This window comes from Metarhizium album (assembly GCF_000804445.1).
Source record: "Metarhizium album ARSEF 1941 chromosome Unknown scaffold_3, whole genome shotgun sequence".
Lineage (NCBI taxonomy): Eukaryota > Fungi > Ascomycota > Sordariomycetes > Hypocreales > Clavicipitaceae > Metarhizium > Metarhizium album.
Window position 1 is genome coordinate 640742 of NW_024467577.1, and position 17110 is coordinate 657851.

General features: G+C 53.9%; 7 protein-coding genes across 7 annotated transcripts; 4 read left to right on the forward strand and 3 right to left on the reverse strand.

The window, feature by feature from the left end:
- Positions 1-806: 806 nt before the first annotated feature.
- MAM_01949 (CCCH zinc finger protein) lies at positions 807-2420 on the reverse strand (the record flags this gene model as incomplete). The annotated part of the gene is made up of 3 exons (XM_040820748.1): positions 807-1342; positions 1747-2316; positions 2372-2420. 3 exons carry the CDS (start codon positions 2418-2420, stop codon positions 807-809), a joined length of 1155 nt encoding a protein of 384 aa, XP_040681091.1.
- Positions 2421-2864: 444 nt separating this feature from the next.
- Positions 2865-3923, forward strand: MAM_01950 (Tho complex subunit 7/Mft1p; the record flags this gene model as incomplete). The annotated part of the gene is made up of 1 exon (XM_040820749.1): positions 2865-3923. The coding sequence occupies one exon, from the start codon at positions 2865-2867 to the stop codon at positions 3921-3923; it is 1059 nt and encodes a 352-aa protein (XP_040681092.1).
- A 231-nt stretch (positions 3924-4154) lies between these two features.
- On the reverse strand, positions 4155-4636 carry MAM_01951 (Tubulin binding cofactor A; the record flags this gene model as incomplete). Its single annotated transcript, XM_040820750.1, has 2 exons — positions 4155-4400; positions 4454-4636. 2 exons carry the CDS (start codon positions 4634-4636, stop codon positions 4155-4157), a joined length of 429 nt encoding a protein of 142 aa, XP_040681093.1.
- A 775-nt stretch (positions 4637-5411) lies between these two features.
- Positions 5412-7330, reverse strand: MAM_01952 (double-strand-break repair protein rad21; the record flags this gene model as incomplete). Its single annotated transcript, XM_040820751.1, has 2 exons — positions 5412-7004; positions 7067-7330. 2 exons carry the CDS (start codon positions 7328-7330, stop codon positions 5412-5414), a joined length of 1857 nt encoding a protein of 618 aa, XP_040681094.1.
- A 1346-nt stretch (positions 7331-8676) lies between these two features.
- On the forward strand, positions 8677-11989 carry MAM_01953 (calcium-transporting ATPase type 2C member 1; the record flags this gene model as incomplete). Its single annotated transcript, XM_040820752.1, has 4 exons — positions 8677-8760; positions 8816-9995; positions 10057-11397; positions 11451-11989. 4 exons carry the CDS (start codon positions 8677-8679, stop codon positions 11987-11989), a joined length of 3144 nt encoding a protein of 1047 aa, XP_040681095.1.
- Positions 11990-12303: 314 nt separating this feature from the next.
- MAM_01954 (golgi transport complex subunit Cog4) lies at positions 12304-14967 on the forward strand (the record flags this gene model as incomplete). Its single annotated transcript, XM_040820753.1, has 2 exons — positions 12304-13713; positions 13852-14967. The coding sequence occupies 2 exons, from the start codon at positions 12304-12306 to the stop codon at positions 14965-14967; spliced, it is 2526 nt and encodes an 841-aa protein (XP_040681096.1).
- Positions 14968-15743: 776 nt separating this feature from the next.
- Positions 15744-17057, forward strand: MAM_01955 (translation initiation protein Sua5; the record flags this gene model as incomplete). The annotated part of the gene is made up of 1 exon (XM_040820754.1): positions 15744-17057. One exon carries the CDS (start codon positions 15744-15746, stop codon positions 17055-17057), a length of 1314 nt encoding a protein of 437 aa, XP_040681097.1.
- Between the last annotated feature and the right edge of the window lie 53 nt (positions 17058-17110).

Genomic DNA, 17110 nt, shown 5'->3' on the forward strand with positions numbered 1-17110 from the left:
TATTAATAGTGTTTTCTATTTAATATATATTAACACCTATATAGTCTACGCAACTTAACATAATATCTATCTATACAGGTTATTATGTCTTATAATATTGCTATATTAACGCTCTTTCACACTTAGACAGGCTTTAATACTATTTTAACCTCTTAAAGCAATATTACATCTATAAGCTGTTTTGCCCAGCACACTATGTTCCACACGATATTGAACACCCCCCCCCTCCCGTTACAGTATCTAGGTACCTAAGTACTTGGAGGTACGACGTCTGTGCTCCAAACACCGTACTCCGGAATCCGGACCACATTCATCTTTACATCTTCAAATTGCGCCGAGCTCCAATCGATTCGTGACGCTCGCCACTCCCCTGGCACGGCACAACAGTCCCAATGCCCAAATTGTAGCCTGTCCATTTCTCCCTCTTGACACGTCAAGCAACACCTCATGAGCCCCTGTTAACAGAGTACATGCCCTCTGCAATACGTGCCTTCTTAATTATTTTTCGCATTCAAAAAATATCGTCTATCGTAACTCTTCCCCTCGTCACGTCGTTTTGCATCGTCCCGCTACAACGTACTTCGAGGGAACCCTGCCATGTGCCATCCACGACCGACGTTCCTCCATCCTCCTGGGGACCTAGGTATAGTATATATCATGGGCTTGGCCACGTCCCATGAGAGACACATGGTAGCACGCATATGCAAGGCTCCGTGACATCAATCAAATGCACGAGTGAGCCCCAACGCCCAAAACCTCGCACAAAAATGCATCTCATGCTAGAATAAAAAGGTCATGCATCAAATCTAGAGGGGTATAAAGTCCTTTTGGTTCTCAAAGTCAGAGTCGTCTGACTCTGCTTCGATGAATTCTGCAACCTCATCTGAGTCGACGTCGTCCGAATCCACTGCTTCGTCATCGCTGGAAACGTCTTCGTCCATAACTTCGTTGGCTTTGGCCTGGTTTCGCAGGACGCTTGCCCTTTCACGGTGGAGGAGTTTACATCCTTTAGTCCTGCAAAACCCCGTGTTGCTAAAGTCTGGGCACTCAAAAACATGACGCTCGGTGCACAGCGCTCCCTTGTCACAGTACCCGTAGAAACCGAATGCCTCGCAAACCAAGGCGCCGGGGGGTGCTCTAGAGTGCGTGTATGGACAATCGGCCTTTGTGCAGTGGCCTTTTGCATAGTGCAAGCAATTCGGGACGCGTTCGGGGCAAACATCATGGGAAAGGTCGCACGACTCGCCGTTGGGACACTTGCCGTCTTTCAAAAAGTCTTTGCAAACAGCCACCTTGGCAGGGTCATGTTGAAATCGACACGATGGGCCCTTGGGGCAGGAACCTACAGACAAGTTTGGTCGTTAGTATATCCCCATACCTAGTCCCACGTATCGGGGCTTCCTCGTTTGTTGCGAGCCATGGTCCGATCCAGTTGGAAATATCTATTACCGATCGTTGAGAATGTTTTGCAAGGTTGGGGGGCCTTCTTTCGAACTCCAGATCGACTGCGGAATGTCAGCACTTCGCCCGCCAAGGCGTCGGCGACGTACCGTTGATCTTGAACGATTCTGTTGGTCACGAGATTACCAGTCTTCGTCCGATGAAATCTGACGCCAGCCACGACAGCCGTCTTGGGGGTGGTGGAATGTTGATCTGCAGCAGGACCAAAAAACGAGAGAACAAACAAGGGCAATCTATTAGTGACATTCGGTACACCGCTGTGCTCGCACCATGTGCGTTGCTTACCTGGCGATTTAACAAGCTTCTTGCCGCCATCGGCGATGTGGAAACGAATGCCTTCAATCACAATCTCAGCTCTGCCTGTGCCAGGTTTGGGATTAGCAACCGCATCAGCCGTGCGGGTCTGATGGCGTAAAAAAGCCAGCAACTGGGTTTTCTCGCGCGTCTTCCGATCCTGCAGCTTCTTCTGCCTCGTCTCCTCTATTGCCTTGGCGCGGTTCTGGGTATCCTTCTCAAAGACGTTGGCATTGATTAGCTGTCGATGTCGGTCGTTTCTGGATACCCAGCCACTGTTTCCAGGTGTTGTTGAGCCTGGACTTGGGGTGTTGGAGTCAGATGGCGGCCGAGATTGGTTCAGGTGAAGTGTACGATGGCGATGGTTGTTGTGCAATCGTCCTACTCTGTATGCCGAGCCATTATAAGCGCGGGGTGGGCGATATACATTTTCCCCTTTGCCAAAGTCAGAACCATGAAAACTCGATGTGTCAATCGTAGACGAACCTCGGTAGTCGCTTGCTTGGCGACTCGAAGTGGCTCCGACTCCAGCCTGTTGACTTTTGTGTCTGTTGATCTGGCCTGGGGAGAGTCAGTGGCAAATCAAAGCTGGGGGAGTTAAGAGAAGACGACATACCGGCAAGTTGCCCGATGCGAGCCAGAAGCTCTTTTTCTTCTCCAGACATTGGCGAGAGACTCGACCGGCCGAAATTCAGCTCTCTTGAAACATAAAAATTAGGTGATGCCTGCAGCTTGAGAGAAATGGGACTCAACGGGCCCGTTTGTTCAAATTTCAAATGACGGCATGGGGCCTCGGGAGCGATTAGTCAGCAGGGCCCCAGGCGAGTATGGCACTGCGTGCACTGTTGGGCTTGCTAATAATAACTACCAACCACTAAACAGAGGCGGCCACAGGCAGACTCCATGACAGTTGCCTCCTCTCAAGCAGCCCAGCTGAAATACCAGCGACCAAAACACCGGCTTTGCGTCGCTTCTCCTCTCGCAAGCCTGTGCGACACTCCCAGATAACCCTTGTCTCCCACTTCTTCCCGGGATAAGAGGCCATCATTTATTTGGCACAGGCTCGATTTCGAAAGGCCTACGTCTGCCGGCTCTGCCATTACCCAGCCATGGCGTCCTGGGCTTTGCTCGACGAGAAAAGCGAGTTTGAGCTTCACAAGTCCCGTCTTTTCAATGTCGAAGAGAGACCGTTCAAACGAATCGCCACGCGCCTGTCTACCATCTCCTCCGTCGCCTCCAAAGCCGCACGGCGTAATGGGACAACAGAAAATGGCACCGATGCAGCAAACGTCCCCACCCAAGACAGCTTGAAAGAAGATGTTACGCTCGACTTTGCCGCCTTTGAGAGCAGCATTGCGCGTCTCCAGTTCCTCCACGACGCCAATCAGCGCGAGCGTGAACGATATGCGGCTGACCAGCAGCGCATTCTGACGGAATGCCAGACAGTGCGGACCAACAATGGACAGTTAAGAGAACAGTTGAACGCCGCGAGAGCGACGCTCGACCAGCGGAAGAAATTCGACGAACTCGCGGACAAGATCACATCCAACAGACTACTGCGTCCGCGGGAGGACCAGCTCGCCAACTTGGCGAAACTCGAGGAAGAGTGCAGGGAGTTGGAACGAGAGAGTGGTACATACAAAGAAACATGGAAGGAGCGCAGAGAACAGTTCAACAGGATCATGGAAGAAGGCATGATGCTGAGGCGGCAAATTCGCGACGAGAAGGAGGAGGTCGACCGGCGAGAGGGCATGAATGAGGAAGGGGAGGATGAGGCCGAAGGAGAGAGGGTGGGCGCAACACCCAGACCGGTTGCCAGTGACAATGCGACGCCACGTCCAGACGGCGAGGTTCAGTCCAAAGGCGAGGACGATGTGGAAAACGAAGATGGGTCCGCAAACGCAGCGGCTTCGAGCAGGGACAGGACGCCGCTGGGCGACACGCCCGCTCAGGACCGGGAAGGGTCAAGGGCGGCCCCGACACCGGCCGACTCGACGTCCTGGGCGTCACGAAGTTCAGGACGCTATCTACAGGCTCCTGACGGGCAAACCCCTTCACTGCAAGGAGATCAGGACGCCGGGGATGTCGACATGGAATACCATGCGGAGAACCAAACGAGAAGGCGGGATGATGAAGAGGGCGAGGATGAAATGGAGGTTGAGGAATAAAGCAGCGGGGTCGGCGTCTGTTGTCTCGAGGAATGTACCATAATGCTGTCAAACTGTGATGCCGCAAACTACAAGGCAGGCCCAAGTTTCTATCTAGCAATGCCAATCTCTCGTCGGGCCCCAGAGCAGTCCCGCCTCGCCGCAGCGCTTTCCCATTCATCGCCCACGAGTGGTGACCATTTACAACCACGGAATTCCCGAGCAGTTTTTGGCTCTTACTTGGCCTTCACCCTAAGCCTTGGCTCTCGCCTGGCCAAGCACCTTCTTCGCATTCTCCAAGTCCTCCGAACCACCAGCCTCCTCGGCCAGAGCAATCTGATCCTCCAACTTGGTCACCGCTGCGGCAATGCGGTCCCTGAGCGGCCCAAAGACGGCCTTTGTCTGCTCAACGGCAGTTTTCTGGACAAACGAGCCATTAGCTTTCCTGCCTAGATACAAACCCAAGCTCATGTCCCGCGTGATGGCGTGACGGCGTGACTGCATGGCCATGCAAGCAGGGTAAATTCAAGGAGAGAGATGAGGCAACGCACATTCTGCTTCAGCATAAACTCGGCGTTGCCGTCGTCGCCGCCGTTGCCTCCGTTCTGGACACTCTCCTCCAGCCTCTTCACCTGCGCCTCTTGGTCGGCAAGTTCCTTGTGGTACGAGGCTTCTTCTTTGAGCAGCCTGGTTACGGCGCTCGCGGCGATAGCGAGCTGTGAGGGGGGAGCCATGTTGAGTGCCTTGGGGCCGGCGCGGGTGAGACGCGTGATGTGAACAAGCGGTCCCGGGAATATCTGTCTGACGGACGGGATGGTGCGATCTGACCACTAAGTAACTTAAGACTTGAGGATGTGCAGCTACTCGGTCCTTACGTGGGGCGGTGGTGGCCGTTGCTGGCCGTTGGTGGGGTTGTCCGGCAGCACAACTGCTTTGCTATCTGTGTCTAGTTCATGCCGTCGAGGAGGCGAACAGGGCACGTCTCTGGGACCGTCATGTTCCGACATTGACTCATCCACGTCCATGGACGTCGTGGGTAGCACTTACAAGATCCCACGCAAGGAAAACCGAGGTGAAGCCCCTTATGATTGAAGTGTAGTAGCTACTTAAGTACCTAATTAGAATCATTGCTATCCCCCCACCAGCACCGTCGCACAAAAAGACCAACATTTAGAAGCAAGCTCCTGCCTCTCTATCGAAGGTCCAGTTTTGCTCCGCAAGTCCAGCATTTGCTCTTCATAAACATCCCTGATCAACTGTACCCCGTCGTGATCATTGGTATCTTCTTCCTATCAACGCCTCCAACGCCTTCAGAGTAGTCCAACACCAATGCCCAAGGATGCGCGAATCCAGTATAATACACAAGCACACAGCGAATATCCCTAGCCAAAATACTGGTCCCGACAGACAGCGCACCACACCACAATTATTCTTTTCCGTTTTTTTGTTTTTTTTTTCAGGTCATGAAATCAAATGATGATGGGTCATACAACGGCCAGGTCGTGTCTTTCAGGCTTCCACAGCAACTGCCGTAGAACTGACCGCTGCGGGCTCAGGCTCGTTGTCGTTTGAAATCTCGCCTCCAGCTTCTCGCTCGGCCCAGTCTCCCCATAGGCCTCTTTTTCCGCGGACTCTGATGGGCGCCCCCAGCTCGGGCCCTTGCTCAACCTTGATCGCGTCCTTAGTGGCGAGGACAAGGCATTCAAAGAACATCTTGGTGGCTTCCGCTTTGGTGGTTTGCTTCTCGGGTAGCAGATTCTGGAACACGACGGAGCTCTTCTTCCTCCTCTCGGCGTTCGTCGCAGCTTCGGCTCCAAACAAGTCTCGAAGAATGTGTACAGCGTGCTTGGTGCCAATAGAGACTGGGCCGCTGTCTTGCGGGTGCGTCACGGGGGCCGTCGTTTCGTCGAAAGGATTCATTACACTACCCTCGGGTTCGTAGTGGTCATCGTCGCCGCCAGCGGCAGGGATCTCCAGGACGGTGCCATCGGCCGCCACGCTGTGGCTGCCCATGCCATCGCCATCAAAGCCAAAGTCTGTATCGTCTCCGAGTTCCAGGCGCGGCGACTTGACGGCACCCGCATCGCTATCCACATCTGCGATGCCGCTGTCTCGCTTTCGCTTGAGCTCGCTCATTCCTCGGACAGCATCTAATGAGAGCATGCCTCGAAGCTCTGGAGCCCAAGCTGAGCTGCGACCCTCGGTCATGATGGACGACACAAAGCCACCATTCTTCTGCATGTCCATCAGAGCTAGTAGGAAGGGGTCCCGAGGGAGAAAAGAGGCAGGTTTCATGATGTTTTGTCGGTCAGCCTGTTGTTGTTTGATATGACTACTTGATAAGGCGATTTCGTCATCAGGCATCATGATTTTCTGCTTCTTGGCGCGTTGAGCAGGTCTGCGAACTATCGTGTGTTCTGTGTCTTCCGTGGGTTCGTAGAGATCGGTGTGGTTATGGCGTGAGTATTCCGTCTCAATCTCCTGTGCCAGTTTCTCGTCTATGTCAGAAAGCGGCGATTCAGATATTCTTTCACGGGCAAGATCTGCTGTGGAAGCCATTCCCGGCATGGCAGATTGGTCCTCAACATTGAAAGCAAAGTCATCATCCCCCATTGCAATATCGCCCTCTTCATCCGCAATTCTCACTGGGGGTTCGCCCAAGTCAGTCGCATCCTTATTGTGTGTCCTGAGTTCCAAGTCGTCGCTCAGAATGTCGTCCTCGACGTCGCGTGCTGGTGGTGCATCTCGACCATGTTCAATGCTCTGACTCAAGTCATCGTCTATGCTGAAGCCGAAATCGAGCTCGAGGTCCAATTCGCCCATTGGCGCAAAGCTGTCGTCTGCATTGTCATTTCCGTGCAAAAATTGACTGACTTCAAGATCCTCCTGCAAGTTAATATCTCTGTTATTGCTGGCACGTCCCTTGCGGCCGACTGGAGTAGCCGTGATGTCATCGACCTGTGACAACAGCCATGAGGCATCTGGAGGGGGTGGCAATTCCAAATTGTCATAGGGCGTGATACGATCAGGTAAAAGCAAGGCCTCGCGATTCGGCATTTGTAGGTTAGCTGCCATATCATTGTTCCCGCTGGAACGGAAAGCCTAGTACAATCAGGTTAGTAATTGTGTTCATGACGGACTGGCTTCATTTCTGGGCGGCGCACCATTTTGATCTTCATCATTGCTTCGTTACAATCATCTAGCAAATAACGCGTCTTTCGTTGGTATATTCTCACGACACCAAGCAAAAGTTGACCACTCAAGCGCAGTGCCATAGGCGCCTGATTCGGCGTGATGATGGCCTCAACACTGTCGGTGACATTGGACTGCAAGATGTGGTTTTTGGAGAGCTTGCGCTCTAGGTTTGCCGAAAGCCAGACGCGAGCCAACGGCCCGCTCTTCTGGAGCAGGGTCTCTGAGTAGAACATGGTGGCGCTTCGCGACGCGACACGGCTACTCGAATGGCTCGAAACGAGCAATTACACCAAGGCTCAAGTCAAGTCCGCCGAGATGGTTGAGGCGCAAGCGCCGGTGAGGGGTCGAGAAGTTCCGTGTCAACAGCACCTGGGGTGGCGCGTTGTCGGGGTAAACAAAGATTTGGACCGTGTCGACGATTTGCAAGGCGCGAAAACGGGCCGCGCAAAAGAGGACAGCAAAGCGAAAATAATCGGACGAGTTGAATGTGCGTGTCTGCGATCGAGAGCGATGGCAGACCTAGTGATAAATGAGCGTGGACGTGAGGGTCGTGACGAAATGCTGCTGGGCAGGAGATCAGGATTGGTACCAGCAAATAACCAGGTGGTTGGGGGGAAGCAGCGTCCCTCCGCCAGGACGGAAGAACGCTCCTTCCGCATCATCACTACGGACAACAGAAAACTGGGTCCACTGAGATGCATGCATCCTTCATTTCGCTAGCCCAGAGTACGGAGGTACCTTCCGAGGAACTTGATCTGAGGAACTTCTGCCGCTGCCATTGGACGGCCCTTGGTGTCAATCCACGTCCATTGTGAGGTCTTTCATCTCGCATATCTACTGACTGGTACTCCGTACGGAGCACAGCGGGCATACTCCGTGCCCGGTCCTGTACACCCAAGTGTCTACGTCGCACGGAGGCACCGTAGAATACCTCTTGTTTTGCCATCGCTCGATTCCACTTACTTGACTTACTCGTCGACAATCTACTCCTAGACCTGCCAAAGTTGTCTTTTTGTCGTGCCCAAGCATAGCAAAGGTGTAGTTGGGAACAGAGTGTGCAAGCTGTCATTGGTTCGTTGTTTTGGCTCACGATAGAAGGACCCACCCTCCAAGTTGCATCGAGATATTCCGTACTCCGTACACGCAGATCTGTTCATACCGGAAACTGCCCCTGCAAGTTGTCTCTCAGGTCTTGGATTTCGGGGAATCCGTTGACTCTTCTACAAACCATTGTCTATCGAGTAGTTCTTTCGTTGCGAACTCGTCTATCCTTGTTCCTCTAGCGCCAGGGAGGCCCTGCCTTCGCTTTGCTCTCGCTGCATAACCCATCTTCAATCCACACTCCCTGCGGCCTCTTTGCGCCTTGCGCATTGATCATTGATGTATGAGAGCAACGGACATCTCCGCCTCAAGTATCCTCATGACGACGCAGATCCGTTTCTCATTCATCTAGCCATCCCCATGCCATATCGACACTAGGACGGCCGACTCTCCGAGCACGACAATGCAGATACCATGGTTTGCACGCGATGGCTCAGGTAAGGAGAGTCTGCTCCCTACCTCGGGCACTCCAACCATCATGGAATTGCCCACCTTGGATTCGTCCCAGAACGGCAGGCTAGTTCAATCGCAACATGCCCGGACCTCTTCATCGCATGCCAGAGTATGTAGTGTATCGTCATGGCTACTGCAGTGTTGCATCACTAACTTTGCTCAAGAGTGTCGCGGATGAATTCTCCTACATGACGCCTAGCGAAACCGGTGCCCGCTTACGAACGTCGTTAACACACGGGCTCACTGCTACCGATGCCCTCACCCGGCTGGGTGAATATGGCCCGAATGAAATTCCTCATGATGAACCAGAGCCGCTTTGGCTGCGGTTTGTGAAACAATTTCAAGAGCCGCTCATTATCCTGCTGCTCGTGTCCGCAGGCATGTCTGTCTTGTTAGGCAACTTGGACGATGCAGTGAGCATCACCATCGCTGTCACAATCGTAGTGACTGTTGGGTTTATCCAAGAATACCGGTCCGAAAAGTCAATTGAGGCTCTTAACCACTTGGTTCCAAACCACGCTCATCTGGTACGCGGGGGATCTACCAAAACATCAGCGACCACGCCTAAGTCACCGGCCTGGCCACCGCCATCCGACGACCCTGGCTCAACAGGCAGCTCTGGATCGAAGACACCAGCGGAGGATGCTATGGATGCTGTATCAACCAAGGTCATGGCCGGGCAGCTTGTTCCTGGAGACTTGGTGCTGTTTACAACCGGCGACCGGATCCCCGCAGATGTTCGTGTGACCAAGGCAACCGATTTGACAATAGATGCCTCCAACTTGACAGGTGAGACGGAACCGGTCCGAGTCACGGCTGAGGCGCGAACAAGAAAAGTCAACATCCACGGATTGAATCACCTGCAGCTTCCTCAGCCGCCAGCGCTTGGATCCGGGGGACATCATGGAGATTCCGACAGTGACACACACAACATTGCATTCATGGGAACTTTGGTCACATCTGGCCACGGCCGGGGCATTGTGTTTGCAACAGGAGGGAGCACACATTTTGGTACAATAGCTACCAGCGTATCTGGTACGGAAAGCCCTCGCTCGCCACTCCAATTGTCCATGGACGAACTTGGTACCCAACTCAGTAAGGCATCTTTCGTTGTCATTGGCCTAATCTCGTTAATCGGGTGGTTGCAAGGCAAGAACTTGTTGGAAATCTTCACAATATCCATTTCACTTGCTGTAGCGGCGATTCCAGAAGGCCTTCCAATTATTGTAACCGTCACTCTAGCACTGGGTGTCCACAGAATGGCAAGACACAACGCCATTGTTCGGAGAATGCCCAAAGTTGAGACTCTTGGCTCTGTCAATGTAGTTTGTACCGACAAGACCGGTAAGCATTGCTCTCTGCCGAACAAATGAAGATGAAATAATGCTGACCTTGTTTTAACTAGGCACGCTGACTACAAATCATATGACAGCGTCCGAGATGTGGTATTTTGGAGCCGGAGACCCAGTCGATATTGCCTCTGACACCGACTCCATGGATGATAAGAGTACGCCTACACACTTGAGAATTTTGCGCATCGGAAATATCGCCAATAATGCACGCCTTGCACAAAAGTACACCGAGAGTGGTGCCGCTGCTTCTGCCGTTTTGTCCTCAACGCTGGGCCGTGGGCACGTGGCCACGAACACGAGATGGGTCGGCCAACCCACGGATGTGGCTATGTTGGATATGCTTGATAAGTTCAAGGAGCACGACATTCGCAACTCCATAGGACCGCGGGTATCGGAAACGCCGTTCAGTTCTGAGAGAAAATGGATGGGCGTGACCATCGGCTCTGATTTGAAGGGAGAAAAAGAATACGCATATATGAAAGGTTCAGTGGAAAAGGTTCTTGCTGCGTGCGGCACCTACTTGGACAATGACGGACGAGAGATTGTTCTTGACTCGGCTAGACGTCAAGAGGCTCTAGCAGCAGCTGAAAGAATGGCAGTGAAGGGTCTCCGAGTTCTGGCCTTTGCCAGTGGTGCTGTTGTGTCCAAGTCTTCCAAGGGAAGAGCGGGGCAGGGCACTTCGCGTACAGGAACCCCCGACCTCGAAAACAGCACCAATTCAGTCCTAGGGGGCAATGAAGACGTTTATAGAGACTTGGTGTTTGCCGGCTTGGTGGGTATGAGTGATCCACCAAGACCTGGGGTCAGCCGTTCCCTCAAGAGGCTTATGCGCGGCGGAGTCAAGGTTATAATGATCACTGGTGATGCTGAAACCACAGCCCTTGCCATTGGCAAGCAACTGGGCATGAGTATCGCAGTGGCTAGCGAACATTCGAGCAGCCAGAGCACCGTGCGGCCGGTCCTTCTCGGAGAAGACGTCGACAACATGTCGGAAGAGGACTTGGCTTTGGCTATGCAACACACCACTATTTTTGCCAGAACGAATCCGGACCACAAAATGAAGATCATCAGGGCTTTGCAATGTCGTGGGGATATCGTTGCCATGACTGGAGATGGAGTCAACGACGCTCCCGCCTTGAAGAAGGCCGATATCGGTATTTCGATGGGCCGCCATGGGACTGATGTCGCTAAGGAGGCCGCAGATATGATACTCACAGACGATGATTTTTCGACGATTCTGCGCGCAATTGAAGAAGGCAAGGGCATTTTTAACAACATTCAAAACTTCCTCACCTTTCAGCTAAGCACCAGTGCCGCCAGCCTATCACTTGTACTCTTGTGTACCTTTTTTGGCTTCAAAACTCCTCTGAACGCGATGCAAATTTTGTGGATTAGTAAGTGGTAACGGTTCATACCAACTCCGATCCGAATGTTGACATGAGGCCAGATATTATCATGGACGGACCCCCAGCTCAGTCGCTGGGTGTTGAGAAAGTCGACCCCGATGTGATGAATCGGCCTCCACGAAGACGGAATGATGCGGTACTTACCAAGGCGGTTCTCACGCGCGTCCTGACATCGGCCACCATCATCATGTTCGGCACCATGCTAATTTACAGGCACGAGATGCTGGGCGATGGGCAAGTAACACGGCGCGACACAACCATGACATTTACGTGCTTCGTCTTCTTCGACATGTTCAACGCACTCAGCTGCCGATCGGAGGCAAAATCTGTTTTACGGGGCGAGATGGGTCTATTCGCCAACAGCTTATTCAATTGGGCGGTGTCACTCAGCGTCGTCTGCCAGCTGTTGGTCATATACGTGCCTTGGCTTCAGGAAGTCTTCCAGACGGAGGCGATAGGACTCGGCGACCTTTTCAGGCTCATTGTTCTTTGTAGCTCAGTCTTCTGGGTGGACGAACTGCGCAAATACCTCAAGTACGGTAAGCGGCGTCTGGGCAGCGGATACAGTCAAGCTGTGTGACGTTTTTGTTTCGCTTGCGCAAGGAAAAAGGGGGAAATTGATGGCGGCACTTTTGATTGGTGAACATTTTGTTTTACCTGGAGTTGGAGCTCTAACATATAAAGCGTAGCATAGCAATTCCTGGCGACGAGAGATGTGGCATATATCGTGAATAGATAGAGTCTCCCATTGCAACACGGTTGAACGTGTGGATGGATGGAATCCGAAACGGTCAACTGGTCCAACATGAAATATAAAAGTGAAAAGTTGCACAATACGGAGTACAACGCGTAACCGTGATGGATGTGGAGCCGAAGCGAGTACCGACCGCATGCATGGTGGGGTTCCGAGTGCGACGTCACGTTGGCAGTGCAATGTCTCGGTCGACAGACGACCAATTGGCACCGGCGTACGTGGACAACTCGCTCAACCTTGAAGCTCCAGAGTCCTCGGCCAGCAACCTCGTCAGCAAAGGGCCCGGGAGCTATGTGCCGCCCGGCCAGATCTCTTCGTCGCCAATGTCCGCTCTCCCGAATGGCGTGCCCAGTCGCTACAGCACCACCGACGGCAAGGACGTGAAGCCGAACCCTGCCGGATCGTCGTCGTCGCTCCTCGGCGATGTCTGCAGCGCTGCCGACTTGCGCGCTGCTCTAGAAGCCCTGCATGAGCGAGAATCCGACGTGACGGCCCGTCTCGACTCCCTGGTCGCTTCGCAGCCCGACTTGACGCGGCATCTCGGTCGGCTGGATCTGCTGCGAGCCGGCCTGGGCGCGCAGGTCATCGCTGCGAGATCCATCAGCAATGACATGCTCTCGTCCGCGGCCGCGACTGCGGGGAGGCTTAGCAACAGGGTCAAGGAGCTGGACCTGGAGAAGAGCCGTGTGGAAGATACGCTCGGCGTGGTGGACCAAGTTGCCGAGCTCAAGGCCTGTGTCAACGGCGTGATAGGGTCCATGGGCGCGCCGCAGGATTGGGAGGCAGCCGCCGGGTACCTGGATAGAGCAAGCAGAGTCCCGGAAGAAATCGCCAAGGGGGCATTCGCCACGAGCATCGTCCCCAGCGTGGAGGCTCCCGACCCTCCGTGGGTGACGCTGGAGACGGCGAGAGAGTCGCTGTGCGGACTCTTCCTGCGGGAGTTTGAAAAGGCGGCTGAAGACGGCGACGGCGCAAAAGTCACCCGATTCTTCAAACTGTTCCCCTTGATTGGAAGGACCGACGTCGGGTTGGACGTGTACGGGCGATATGTCTGCCAGGGGGTAGCAGGGACGGCTCGCGCCACGTTGAAGGACAGTGTTGGCTCCCTCGGCGGGAAGGAGGGATTCTTCTACGCCAATGCACTGACGAGACTTTTCGAGCACATAGCGCAGATTGTCGAAAGCCATGGGGGTCTCGTGAAGCGGCATTACGGCGCCGGCAAGATGGTCCGCGTCATTGAGCGGCTGCAAATGGAGGCGGATGTTCAGGGCGGCATCATCGTGGATACCTGGAGTGATGAGCGCGGCATTGACAGGATGATAACTGACGTGAAAAGCTATCCCTTTTCTTTTTTGGTGCAGAGCTTTCTGCCGCAGGCCCCTAGGAGTGGCACGCCCCGGGTCAATTCCCCAGCTGTGGCTGGCGGGAATCCTCGCTCGAGCGAGGATGAAGGGGTGAACATGAAAGAGGTGGATGGGCTGCTGAGTGAGATTGCCCTTATGCTCGGGAGGTGGTCGCTATATACCCGGTTTCTGTCCGGCAAATGCATGGTAAGCTGCACTCGGGTATGAGGAGCGGTTGGGAACGGAGGCTAACAAGAGGGCGGGTGCGCGCTTCAGGTTTCCTCTGATCACGACACGTCGTTGGTCCTACCGGACCTTTTGATCAAGTCAAACTTGTATCGAAAGATGTCTGCAAAGCTTACGACCCCGTACAATGTCATGACGACATTCTTTTTTCGCCGGTCTGTAGAGAAGGCGTTCCAACTGGACGAGTATCCTGCCGGTTTGTCCTTGCGCCTAAACAAGTCCATTGACGGCCACGGTCCCATTATCATCACGGCTGTAGATGATGTCATGTACATTGTCAATACGGTGATACAAAAGTCCATGTCGACATCGCAACGGGAAGTTATTGCATCCGTCATTCCGACCATCGGCCGAGTCTTGGGCTCTGATTTCATCGGTATGGTGCAGCGCAAGATGAGGGATGAGTCCTATCCAAAGCCCGCAGTACACGGTGGCTTCCCGCCCGAAGACAAAATCATCCAGTTCATCGTGCTCATCAACAGCCTCGACTTGGCAAATGAATACTTGAGCAGAATCATCGGCAGCCGGGTCGTTATAGCCCAAGGCCAAGCAAATGGCGTAGCGCTGCACGAGTCTTTCAAGGACTCGTTCCCATTCGACAAGGATAATGCTTTTGCCGCCAACGCGCTACACTCGCTCGAAACCAGCTTTGTCAACAAGTCCTCTGAGCTCCTCAACGAGGGCATCCAAGTGCTCTTCACGCAAGTTGTCAAGCTCCGACTACGGCCCGTCTTCAGCGATACCTTCCGCGATGTGGATTATACTTTGAACGAGCAAGATGTGGCAGACGTGGCGGAGCAAAATGACGAAAACGTCAAGGACATCCTCGACCAGGTGCCGCGACGATTCGAACACGGTTGGGATCAGCTGATGAGGCCTATTGCGCGCATCATGACGCCTGGCACATTCAGCACGCTGCTAGATATCACGACTCGGTCCCTGTCCAAGATTCTGGAGAAGAGGATACTGAGTTATGCGGGGAAGACGAGTGCGTTTGGCGCGGTCCGCATAGAGAGGGACTTTACTGGCATCGTGAACGTTGTCTCCAGGGGAGACTATCGCGTCCGGGAGGCGTTTGGCAAAGTGACGCAGCTGCTTATGGTGGCTAATATGGAGGACGACGAGTGGGAGGAGCTGGCCAACGACGAGGCTGCTGTCGAATGGGTGCTGACGGAGGAGGAGAAGAGAAAGGCGAGGGGGTTGGTGAAGGGCTAGACGAGTCAGCCGAGACATGGTCATAGACTCATGGACAGCATAAAGAATTCAGGACGAAAAAAAGTAGGCAAGGATGCCTTACACTGGAAGGACTTGCCACAAGCACAAACACTTCCAATATAACGTTGGACAATTTCAATGTGTACCGGGTAGCCGGCCTACAGCAAGCAGTCAATTCCCTCAACAGCCTTGGGACCCTGCTTGTGAGGGTCTGCAGCGACCTCAATATAAAACTGACGTCTTTTCTTCTCTCACCGAAACACTAAACATGATAATGTATGATCACTTTAACCTTTCAAAAACTCAGCAAAGACCCCTCGTATGCCTATTTTAAATTGTTGAACCTAGCCGACTGGTCAAGTTCAACGTCGGGCGTCACCGGGACTGGCCAATGAGCATCAAGTACTTCTTACGGGACTGGCTCCAGTGGAACTTGGAGACTCGAATCCCCAGAAGCACAGTGACCAGACTGCGCCAGGCGCAATGTGCGCTTCCCCAAAAAAAAAAATCGACCTCCAATATCAACATTCCAAACACAAACTCCTCAAGCCATCAATCTCATCCATCCAATGGCCGTCTAATGGCCCATATCACATCCCGATAAACGAAGCTGTCGTGGATCTCTGCCATCATCAATCAACCAGGTTGTCCTCTATATCACTCTCACCATTCAATTCAAGTTGGCCCGTCTCACCCGTCTCGCCTCATCACGACTTACATCGGTCCTCATCCGATCCCCATCGCGACCCCTTGCCACAACCTCACTGCCGCCCGCCATGAACACGCGGGTGGTTGTCGTCCCTCGGAACAGCACCCTGGGCTCGTTTGACGATACCAAGGATCCCCTGGGCAGATTAGAGCACTGGCACATCCGCAGAGACGCAAAAGATGCAGTCGTCACACTGGAACACGCCGCAGAATACCTCAGGACCAAAGACACGCCCGTTGCCTTCCCCACGGAGACGGTGTACGGCCTGGGCGCCGATGCCACGAGGAGTGCGTCGGTCAGGGGGATATATTCGGCGAAAGGGAGGCCGTCGGACAACCCGCTCATAGTGCACGTGTGCGATGTCGATATGCTACGGACCCTGCTTGGATCCCGGGTCGAAGACGCCCTCCCGGCGCGGTACCAGTCTCTCATCGAGAGGTTCTGGCCTGGCCCGCTGACGATCCTACTGCCCAATCCTGATCCCTCGCCGCTTGCGCCAGAGGTCACGGCCGGGCTTGGGACGTTTGGCGTGCGCATGCCGTCGGAGCCGTTGGCCCTGACGCTCATCAAGCTTGCTGGTGTGCCGCTGGCTGCCCCGTCTGCGAATGCCTCCACGAAGCCGTCGCCCACCACGGCGCAGCACGTCAAGGATGACTTGGACGGGCGGATTGAACTGATCCTCGATGGGGGCTCCTGCCAAGTTGGTGTGGAAAGCACCGTTGTCGATGGCCTGTGTGATCCGCCGGTTGTTTTGAGACCGGGGGGCGTGGGTATCGACGAGTTGAGGAGCTGTCCTGGCTGGCAAGATGTCGTGAGAGCATACAAGGACCGGAGCGAGGAGGGGAAGGAGGCGCCGCGAGCGCCGGGCATGAAGTATAAGCACTATAGTCCTCGTGCAAGGGTCGTGCTGTATGAGTCGAGTTACGAGCAGGGACGAGCTGGCATCGTCAAGGCAGACGCGGCTACTGTCGCGGCAACTGCGAATGCGGATGCACATGCCACGAATGGCACTGCGAGAAGGAAGGTCGGAGTCATACGGACCAAGAGGTGGAAGCCCGCTGCTGGCCTGCGATGCAGCAAGCTCGATTTACACGCGGGACACGTCGGGCACAGCCGGCAAAACGGCCATCACGACGAGACCCGGTATGACGTGTATGCCGGGGACTTGCAAAACGATGAGGGAAACACAATCGGCCAAGTATTCGACATTAGTTTGGGCCACGAAACCCGCGGCATAGCGCAAGGGTTATTCTCCGCCCTCCGAGAACTGGATAGACGAGGCGCAGACGTTATTTTTGTAGACGGTATAGACGACAAGCTGGATATAGCAGCCGCCGTGATGAACCGCCTTCGCAAGGCGGCATCCGAAACTAGAGCATAGGAACCATGAAGCGTTTTTTTAACATTGTTCAAATATTTTGTGTTCCCCGTTCC